Source organism: Entelurus aequoreus, linkage group LG02 (genome assembly GCF_033978785.1).
Source record: "Entelurus aequoreus isolate RoL-2023_Sb linkage group LG02, RoL_Eaeq_v1.1, whole genome shotgun sequence".
Classification (NCBI taxonomy): domain Eukaryota; kingdom Metazoa; phylum Chordata; class Actinopteri; order Syngnathiformes; family Syngnathidae; genus Entelurus; species Entelurus aequoreus.
Window position 1 is genome coordinate 79,202,958 of NC_084732.1, and position 11,723 is coordinate 79,214,680.

The 11,723-nt window shown below is 37.4% G+C and overlaps 1 protein-coding gene across 1 annotated transcript in view; it reads left to right on the forward strand.

Moving 5' to 3' along the window:
* The window catches only part of ttc17 (tetratricopeptide repeat domain 17), a 41,722-nt gene that overhangs the window by 20,910 nt on the left and 9,089 nt on the right, over positions 1-11,723 (forward strand). The window contains exon 17 of the mRNA XM_062033146.1: positions 9,162-9,272. Within this exon, the coding sequence (XP_061889130.1) occupies positions 9,162-9,272 (111 nt within the window). The remainder of the gene's footprint in view (positions 1-9,161; positions 9,273-11,723) is intronic.

Sequence of the window (11,723 nt, forward strand, 5' to 3'; positions counted from 1 at the left end):
CACAAACAACACGGTGCGGCAATACACAAAAGCAGACAAAAGGCTCATCAATTATCTACTTTTCAGTTACTTTTCAAAAGGGGTTTAAATTTGAGATCCGTCTAATTTTCTCAAATTTAATCAAATAAAGAATTTCTCTTAATCCAGTGGGTATGTACCAATTTAGCACAATGAATTTCGAGCCAACAGAGTAATAAATGCCATCCATCCATCCATTTTCTACCGCTTGTCCCTTTTGGGGTCGCGGGGGGTTGCTGGAGCCTATCTCAGCAAATGCTACCGAGTTATTTCTGGATTTGCTAAGAGAAAATGACGGTTCGATCTTTTCGCCAATTTCAAAAGACAAAGTTCAGGTCATTAACTGCACAGAAATGGGCAAAGCCAAAACATATGCATTAGGTTAGCTGGAGACTAGTGGCACCGATCACATAATCCCGTCATACATCTTAGCCAGCCGGACCTTGGTATAATAGGTACGATGTATTAGCTTGAATTGAATAAGGCTGTGTCTAGCATAAATAGAAGACTTATGAATTCTACTTAAAATCTCTGTCCAGGGGCCGTACTTATCAAGCTTCTTAGAATTACTCCTAAGAAGTCTGCTAAGAGTTGACTTAAGAGTAAATAAATTCTTCGCTGAAAGCTGCACTTAAAAGTTAGTTATCAAGCGTCTTACTCACACTTTCAGTGAAGTGTAGGACTGAATCTTAAGTGTCACACTCAGAGCTGAATTACGACATTACTATGTGCCGTAAACGGAATTTTAGGTGACGTCATTTCTGTGTCCATAGAAATGACCAATCACGGAAGGGAATCCGCTGTCTAAGAATAAAGAAATATCTTGGAAATATTTAATTGGACAATGGGAGTGTATATTTTGACAATAAACTGCAAAATAATACAAAACAAACTAGTCCCCGCCGGCACTCACGCTACCGCTCCCTCTCTTCTATCGCCCACACACTCACTGACGTCACTCACCTCACGGCCACACACATACGCTACTGTCATAAAATTTTCTTTCCAATTCATTAATTAGGCAACTAATTTGAAACTGGTGTTGGTGGCTCTATATACAGGTAAAAGCCAGTAAATTAGAATATTTTGAAAAACTTGATTTATTTCAGTAATTGCATTCAAAAGGTGTAACTTGTACATTATATTTATTCATTGCACACAGACTGATGCATTCAAATGTTTATTTCATTTAATTTTGATGATTGGAAGTGGCAACAAATGAAAATCCAAAATTCCGTGTGTCACAAAATTAGAATATTACTTAAGGCTAATACAAAAAAGGGATTTTTAGAAATGTTGGCCAACTGAAAAGTATGAAAATGAAAAATATGAGCATGTACAATACTCAATACTCGGTTGGAGCTCCTTTTGCCTCAATTACTGCGTTAATGCGGCGTGGCATGGAGTCGATGAGTTTCTGGCACTGCTCAGGTGTTATGAGAGCCCAGGTTGCTCTGATAGTGGCCTTCAACTCTTCTGCGTTTTTGGGTCTGACATTCTGCATCTTCCTTTTCACAATACCCCACAGATTTTCTATGGGGCTAAGGTCAGGGGAGTTGGCGGGCCAATTTAGAACAGAAATACCATGGTCCGTAAACCAGGCACGGGTAGATTTTGCGCTGTGTGCAGGCGCCAAGTCCTGTTGGAACTTGAAATCTCCATCTCCATAGAGCAGGTCAGCAGCAGGAAGCATGAAGTGCTCTAAAACTTGCTGGTAGACGGCTGCGTTGACCCTGGATCTCAGGAAACAGAGTGGACCGACACCAGCAGATGACATGGCACCCCAAACCATCACTGATGGTGGAAACTTTACACTAGACTTCAGGCAACGTGGATCCTGTGCCTCTCCTGTCTTCCTCCAGACTCTGGGACCTCGATTTCCACCATCAGTGATGGTTTGGGGTGCCATGTCATCTGCTGGTGTCGGTCCACTCTGTTTCCTGAGATCCAGGGTCAACGCAGCCGTCTACCAGCAAGTTTTAGAGCACTTCATGCTTCCTGCTGCTGACCTGCTCTATGGAGATGGAGATTTCAAGTTCCAACAGGACTTGGCGCCTGCACACAGCGCAAAATCTACCCGTGCCTGGTTTACGGACCATGGTATTTCTGTTCTAAATTGGCCCGCCAACTCCCCTGACCTTAGCCCCATAGAAAATCTGTGGGGTATTGTGAAAAGGAAGATGCAGAATGCCAGACCCAAAAACGCAGAAGAGTTGAAGGCCACTATCAGAGCAACCTGGGCTCTCATAACACCTGAGCAGTGCCAGAAACTCATCGACTCCATGCCACGCCGCATTAACGCAGTAATTGAGGCAAAAGGAGCTCCAACCAAGTATTGAGTATTGTACATGCTCATATTTTTCATTTTCATACTTTTCAGTTGGCCAACATTTCTAAAAATCCCTTTTTTGTATTAGCCTTAAGTAATATTCTAATTTTGTGACACACGGAATTTTGGATTTTCATTTGTTGCCACTTCAAATCATCAAAATTAAATGAAATAAACATTTGAATGCATCAGTCTGTGTGCAATGAATAAATATAATGTACAAGTTACACCTTTTGAATGCAATTACTGAAATAAATCAAGTTTTTCAAAATATTCTAATTTACTGGCTTTTACCTGTATACTAGCCCACTGCAGACACATGCAGAAATCAACAAGGAATGGAAAAGTATTACATCTGTGACAAAAATAATATCCGCTCTGTCTAAACGATACCGTTTGATCAGCTGCTCGTCATCAAAAAAAACAAAACATTGTTCCGTTCCCTGAACGTTCGCGCACGTCTCTCTCGCCTCAGTGCCATCCCCTGCTGGCAACTCCTAACCACTTAAGACACCTCTGAAGGTCTCTTAAATATCGTGGAGAGTAGGAGTGATTCTTAGACTTAAGAACGTTGATAAAAAGCTTTTATTCTTAAGTTTGAGAGTAGGACTAAATTTCGCAAATTCTCAGGACTTAAGTGTAAAATTGCACTCTAAGAAGCTTAATCAGTACGGCTCCAGCTCTCCACAGGTAGGATCACTCCTAAATCATCCTACCAAAGTGACTTAATTGCATTCACAGATTCAGGGCGTAAATGAAAAATTTCTTGTAAATATGTTAATTGATCCTTTTAACGTTGGAAGTGGTGTCAAAATAGCATCTAAAACTGTAACTGTGTCAGTCGGTAAGTTGGGAAACCTGGGAAAAGTATTACGAACAAAACTGCAGATGTGTAGATATCTAAAAAAGTGTTGATTAGGGAATGGAAATGTATCACAAAGTTGCTGGAAGAAGGCAAAAATGTTGTCAATGTATAAATCTTTAATGTTGTTGATCCCTAGAAAAAAGGCACTACGACAAGAGAGGGAGGGAAAGCATGGTTAGCAGTGATAGGTGCAAGACCAGAAATAGTCTTTAAGCCAAAATAGCGCTTAAACTGAACCCAAATTTGAATGAGGATTTTATGATTGGATTTTTCCCTAGAAGGGGAAGTAGAAAAGTAGATGGGTAAGTGAACCAGAGCCCTAAAAGATACTGGTTTAGTTGAGTTAGCTTTCATAACCAGTACCTATGATGATTGTAATCTATTTATGCATTGCTCTTTCAATTGTTCTCTCTCTCGATCTGGAATAGGGATTTTAATCGAAAACCGGTTCTTGATTAAAACCGGTTCCCAGTGCATCAATTCCTTGGAATCGCTTGCCAATTTTTCAATGATTGCTTTAACGATGCCAGTGTTTAGGAATGATGTTATTACGCAACGTGCGTAGTGACGTCAGACAGCAAATTGGCGGCGTCCGGGTGGAACAAACACCCTCGTCTGGCTACATTTTACAAGAAACGATTGCAACAGCACTACTTGGAATGATTGCAAGATTGCTATTTCATCAAGATGAGAACATACGAGCAATATGCTGAAACATTTGAACATACAACATGCAATAACTATAAATGAATGTCGCATTTTTGAACCGCGCCGATCTCAGTCAAACAGCAGTAACGCTAGCATGTCATCTGCCGTAAATACAACAGGTACTAAATAGCACTATTATTTGTTAAATTGAAATTAATGCCTTTTCATTGAGATGAGCAAGACAAGAGACAGATTCCGACTGGCTCCGAGGCAGGCAGTAAGTACTAGCTCCAGTTCATGTATGCTGCCCGGCGCGAGCATCGCCTTTCAGCGAGGCAGGGAAGAGTGCAATGACTCAGCCCAGGAAGGACGAATGTCACCGAGCAGTAAATACGTTTGTGGTTTAAAGCTTGAACCGATTTGCCACAGTACTCCTGATTTTAACGAGGTGAATGTTCAATTGTAGTCAGAAAAAAGTTGCATGTTTTCTTGCAACCAAATTTTCACTTAGTCATTTCCATTATACGGATTAAACTAATGATATTAAAATACAGTGTAAAAGTCCATTAATGTCAGCAATTCAACTTCAAACTTGAAACTGATATAAGACCCCACATTTTCTGAGATTTTCAAAGCAAGGTTTTCATAAGCTGTAAACCATAATTATCAAAAGAAGGCTGTTGCGTTGTTGAGCTGACTTTATTTCGAACATGAACACACTTACAATACGATACATCATATCATTTCTCTTTACAACATGTCCGAAAAGGAGTAGGAAGAAATTGAATCCTACGCTTTTCCCACTTCAGAGCACTTACTGAAATATTCTCTTACTGTTTTCTTTTTGTAACACAATTTACATCAGTGTATTATTAATACAGCAGTTATTGTAATAGATGACTAAGTCAGTTATGATTAACATTACGAGATGAAGATATATGAAGATATATATATCTCCTTTTAATAAGGTTCAAGATGTTTCTCAAAATTTTTCTTCCTTGTACTTTATACGCACTTTTATTTTAACAGCCTCTTAAAGTAAATCATATTAGTAAATTGTTTAACTTCTTTGCTCAATCCATTCCATAATTTAATTACACTTACTGATATGCTAAATGTTCTAAGTGTTGTACGTCCATACAAATGTTTAATTAGTTATTCCTCTGTTATATTTTTCTGAATTTTTTGACAAGAGTTGTTATACATTCTTGGGTAGCAGATTATAGTTCGTGTTGTGCATAATTCTAGCTGTTTGCAGATGCACCAAATGATTGAATTTCAATATTTTTTATTCAATAATAAAGAGGTTTTTATGTTCTCTATATCAAAACGTTATGTATTATCCTAACTGATCTTGAAATATGTTGAGTTGCATGTTATGTATGTACATTGATAGTTTCACCTTGTAAATCTAAACAAATAGTTCTAATATTTTGAGTTTGACCAGTATATTTTGTAGGGAGATGAAAAAATATTTTAAAAGTTTTGAAAATGTTACGAAATGTTACATTTTTGTGTAATTTCTACAAATGTTCTTATTTTTCGTTAAATTCAACAAAAGAATATTTATTTTTCAAAGTATTTTGTTCTATGCTTCGTGCTTATTAAGACCTCACTGTTGGATTTTTAATGTTACCTTCAAACTAAACAAAATTGATGCTAATCCACCTTTTTGTCCTCTTTTTTTTTTCCAAATAAGAAGCAATAAGAGAACCGATAAGGAACCAAATCGTTAAGCGGAATCGGACCGGTAAAATCTTACCAACTCCCATCCTTACTCAGGAAGATACTTCAGCAAGAGTTGTGTTTGTCACACAGCAAAACACTGCCCCTTAGGGTTTTGGAAGGGAATTGCAAGTCACACGCCAGCCCCCTCGGAAGAGCTGTAAACGAACCAGGACGCCGTCAGAGGGGATGCAAGCTACATGACGCGAGAGTATATTCCAGCTAAGGCTGAACGTACTACGTCGATGACGTAGTCGACGTCATCGACGTCATCGGTTACGTAAATACGTCGACGCCGTTTTTGTGCGTCGACGCTTCGCATATTTACGTCACACTACCGTCATGGCGAAGCGCAAAGCAGACGATCAAAGCAGACGATGCGAGCGGTGCGAGCGAGGGGGGAAAAGCATGCCAAAAGTGGTCAAAAGTGTGGGAGTATTTCAATAAACGGCCTAATAATGTTGTTGTATGCACACTGTGTCGAGCGGAAATGGCCTATCATAGCAGCACAACGGCTATGAACGAACATTTGAAAAGAAAACCATCAACTAGTCAATCGTCCGCGCGAGCATACGTTGTCATCATTACACAAAAACATGAATGTGTCATTTGTATCTGCTAGGGGTGTAACGGTACGTGTTTTGTATTGAACTGTTTCGGTACGGGGCTTTCGGTTCGGTACGGGGGTGTACCGAACGAGTTTCTAAGCTAAAGCTAACTTCAGCTGCTAAAGTCTTAACAAGCTGCTTCGCTCCTCTGCCTCTGTCTCAGCACGCAGCATTGTCCCACCCACACAACCATCTGATTGGTACACACGAAGCATTATCAGCCAATCAGCAGTGTGTATTCAGAGCGCATGTAGTCAGCGCTTCAGCGTGGAGCAGATAGGTGTTTAGCAGGTGAGCATCAGGCAGCGGACTCTCCCCAAATGATAATAAACACCTCCCAGTCAACTACTAGTAACATCACTATGAGCCCGTTGACCTTCTAGAAATATAAACTGCAGCTCAGCTCACTCGCAGTCCTGGCTTGAGGTGAAGGCTAATTAGCTCTCAGTTCCAGCCACATCGACCCCTTCTGAGCGCCTATTTTCAGCTGCTGGGAATATTGTAAACAAGAAAAGAACCAGAGCATGTACACATGCTAACCTTTCTTCATTACAACTGTTAGTCACTCACTGGAATGAGTAGAATTGGTTATTGTGTACTGTGTTGGACTGGATGTTTATTTTGCACATTTTAAAAGCAATACTTAATGTTTACAGTGCTCCAGAATATTTAGATTGGCACTTTTTTGTATTGGATGTTTATCTTTATTTTTGCACATTTTAGCAAATAAGCAATACTTTCACTTTTGTTGAAATGTTTACACTGTTGTTACAGAATATTTCGTTTTGCACTTTTTTGTATTGGATGTTTATCTTTATTTTTGCACATTTTAGCAAATAAGCAATACTTTCACTTTTGTTGAAATGTTTGCACTGTTGTTACAGAATATTTCGTTTTGCACCTTTTTGTATTGGATGTTTATCTTTATTTTTGCACATTTTAAAGCAAAATAAGCAATACTTTTACTTTTGAAATGCTTATACTATTGCAGAATATTAAGATTTGCACTGGATGTTGACTTTTATATTTGCACATTAAAAAGCAAATAAGCTACTTTTAATTTTGTTAAATGTTAAAAGTTTTAAATGTTTACATTGTTACAGAATATTTAGTCATGTTGTTGTCAATGTTGACTGAGTGGCCATACTTTTTTTTTTTTGTAAATAAAAGCCATGCCTTTTGAAAAAACGGGCCTACATTTATTTTTTCATCTTCATTTTGAATAAAAAAATAATCGGTAAAAGGACAAATAATCTATAGATTAATCGAAAAAAATAATCTATACATTAACCGATTAATCGAAAAAATAATCTATAGATTAATCGACAGAAAAATAATCGTTAGCGGCAGCCTTAATTCCAGCCTTTAGTTTTCAATGAACCTGACATGTATATTTCCGGGAAAAAAACAACCCATGCATGCAGGTGGAGAACATGCAAACTCAACACAGAGATGAACCCAGATCTCCTGACTGTCCCCCTAGGACAGTGGTCCCCAACCTTTTTGTAGCTGCGGACCGGTCAACGCTTGAAAATTTGTCCTACGGACCGGGGGAGGGGTTAAGGGAATATTATTATTATTTATTTTTTTTTTGACATAAAAAAATATAATCATGTGTGCTTACGGACTGTATCCCTGCAGACTGTATTGATCTATATTGATATATAATGTATATATTATTGATATATAATGTATATATTGTGTTTTTAATGTTGATTTAATTTAAAAAAAAAACATTTTTATTTTTTATTTTTTTACATTTCTTGTGCGGCCCGGTACCAATCGGTCCACGGACCGGTACCGGGCTGCAGCCCGGTGGTTGGGGACCACTGTCCTAGGACACTGCGGCTGTGTTCATTATGCTTTGGTGATGATGCTTGTTTCTGGAGGTGTTCCCGGATTGTAATTAAAACCATGCCCCACCCTTTCCAAAAGTATCGTAATTTAACTTTTGAAAATGTACACTGTTTAAATATATATCTTGAAGTCATCACCGCTATTTTTTTGTTTTATAACCAGACACTGTCGAAAAAAATAAACTTCACAAACTTATAGGGTCACTTGGTCACAACATCAGGTACAACTGCATAATCTCCAAGCAAAAGAGACCTGCATAAAAAAACAGCTGCATGTACTGTATGTCATATTTCTATGTTATTATGCGCATGACATGAGTAGGTGAAAATAAAACTTTATCTAGCCACCCCTTTGGCTGAGAGCTTGACTAACTGTCCAAATAAGCACGTCTATGCGAACAGAGACATCCAATACGCCAAAATGCATGAACATTATGGTTTGACGCTTTGGCATTGGCATTTAATAATCAGTAATCAAGTTTCCAACGATTTATCAACTTTTATAAGTCAGAAAGGACAACATTTATCATAGATCCCTTTAAATATTTTTGTCCTGGTAAATTCTTTGACATATTTTGTGTTGTGTCATAACATATTATTTAGCAAGGTAATCTTTACCCCTCTAGGAAATGCTTATCTTGTCCTGAGAAAACTCCAATGCTGTGCCTTGAAGCTGCAAGAGTGGCAGTGAGAAATAAGTAGTAATGAGCAAAGACAACACACCTACTTCCTTATTCATATCAGTTGGAGTGAAGCAAAAAGCACTTTGAAGTAGAGAAATGTTACCACTCAATAATTTAAAGCTGCTGGAAATAGCTTAAACCAAAATTAGAAGTGTCTCAATTTGATGTCTGGAGCCAAATATCCCTCCAATAAAGCACATAGTGTGCATGTTGTAAATACACAATCTTATCTTGTCAAACAGAATTTAATATTGTTTGTATTTTATGAAAGAGTGTGACACAACATAATGTTCAATTACATGTACTGTGTAGGAATATAAATAACTTGACACAAAATCTGGACCTTTTTTTAAATTAATGCCAGTGACACTTAATTTATGGTAGAAAATGTTTAGGCCAATGCTAATACTTACGTTTGTGTTGATTTAGAGGGTTCTGCTTGCGGGCCTGAAGTTGACCTTGCTATTCAGCTGGAAGAGTGGGAGGACGGTGAAGAAAAGCAGGATACATCATCCATTGAAGACTCTTTGCTCTTTGAAAGTAAGAATACGATCAACACTTTTTTTTTCTTTCTGGCATCTAGTGAGAACTTAAAATGTAATCTTTCCTCGCTACATCGTGCATCAGATCTTCAAATCGCAAATTTAAAATAAAACATTCCACATGTTTTTGGCGTAAATTGTTATGTGTGTGTTATATGTATTACAGTGAAGTATTTGTTTATGTTGTGACGATCGATACATATTCTGCTATCAACAACCGAGTGAAAATGAATTCTTTTGATGTACTTCATCTTCAACATCAGCATTACAGCTTTGTTACGAGGAAAGAATGACAACGCAGACATGCAATGTTAACACGTAATGCTAACATCAAGGCTAACTTTCGTAGGTGTCGGTGTCAAGTAGACCCAGTCTTTGCAGAGGTATTGGATTTATATTAAATTATATTTTATAAATATATATATATATATATACATATTTATTTATTTATACTGCACATATTTCATATTTAGCCTGTAGTTTCACACATTATTTCATCTTTACAGGACTCTAATAATATTAAAAAATTATAATTATAGACTGTTGTATTCACAGTACAGGAAGGAGCGCTACCGCAGGTCTTTTCTGCACAAAGCCATAAGACTTTACAACATCCATCCATTTTCTACCGACCGCTTGTCCCTTTCGGGGTCGCGAGGGGTGCTGAAGTTTATCTCAGCTGCGTTCCGGCACCCTGGACAAGTCGCCACCTCATCGCAGGGCCCACACAGATAGACAGATAACATCCACACTCACATTCATTCACCAGGGCCAATTTAGTATACTTAAGTGATTTTTTTAGGTGAATACGTGTTTTTTTTATTTGTCTATGCAATTGTTAGTGTGCATTATGTTTTATGTATTGTTTATTACACATTTTTTAGTTTTTCATTACGTTTTACTTTTGCTGCTCTATGTAAAAATCTGCACTGCCACCAAATCATTTCCCAATTGTGGGATAAATACAAGTATATCCTTTCTTATGCTAGCGTAAACTTTTTTTATGCTCAAACTATGAAAATATTTGATGTATTAAAAATAATCATACTTAGCATCATCCTACTCATTTTCAGACATGTTGTAATGAGAAACTGGAAATATGTGCTACATCATATTATAATTGTATGCATGTTCGAAATAAAGTTAACACCATAACCATAACTTTGAGGTAATCTGTTTATCACAGTTAATTGGGACCAGACAAGATCGCGAGGGACGACCGTGTTGATATTGTCAGTTTAAAACTGCCTTCATAACAATGAGGTTGTTTTTTACTTTTGATTCATTTATTCTCACTTTTTACTTGGGTAAGCTTTATTTGTATATACTACTGCTAATATTTGTAGTAGGGATTTTTTTTACTGTTTGTTATTACCCTGGCTGGCTTTTGTATTGCATTGTAGGTAGATTGTTACTACTCTTTCCACTTAGTAGAATTACCATGTGCACACTTAAAGGGGAACTGCACTTTTTTTTTTTAATTTCACTTATCATTCACAATCCTTATGTAAGACAAGAACACATATATATATATTTTTTTTATGCATTCTAAATACTAAATAAATGCGATCAAAAGTCTGCTTACAATGGAGCTTAAGGGAGTCTCTCAATTCTGCCTATTTAGCCATTAAAAAAACATCCAAACACCTCCATTAAGGTTTTATATACATGCTGTAAGTATATAGTTAATTTCAAAAACGCATCACAACGCTCGTTTTCTTTTCAACAACATCACTGATTATTACTCCCTGCAGACTTCATGAGAGCCACAAAAAAATAATAAAATATCACTTACTGTACAACGTCTGCTGCCATTAGAATGCCGATTGATAGTCTTGTTATAGTCCCGTTTTGATGAAGAATGACTCATAATCCTCGCGAAGAAAAGAGGGGTGGAACCAAACGTCTCTTTGTGCCATTTTCGCTTTTCCCTGGTCTATTTTGGCTGTCAAAGTGTACCAGCTTGTCGTAATACGTCCTCATCCTTCTACTATCCAGATGAGAGGCATGATTTATGATCTGCAATAAACTTCCACAAGCTAAGAAGCGAGGAAGCAGCTTACCACTCCATGATGTCAATATTGGCACACAAGCTTGTGATCACAGTGCCGCTATAAATAGTTTGTCTGCGTTAGCGCTTAAAATAACAATATCACCAATACTTGGTTAGTATTCAATTCACGAAATGTAAATGGAGTATTGGTGGTGGTTTTTAGATGGTCATCTATTGGGTTTTATGGGCGGAATAGAGGACTTCCCATTGGCTCCATTGTCAGCAGACTTTTATTCATGTTTATTTACGAGTTAGAATGCATTAAAAAATACATCTGTTAATTTCTTTCACAATGATTGTAAACAAGAGGCAACATTAAAAAAAAAAAAAACTCTTAAATTTACCACTTTTAGATACTTTTATTACACTATTCGCTGGGTTTGCACATATCCACAA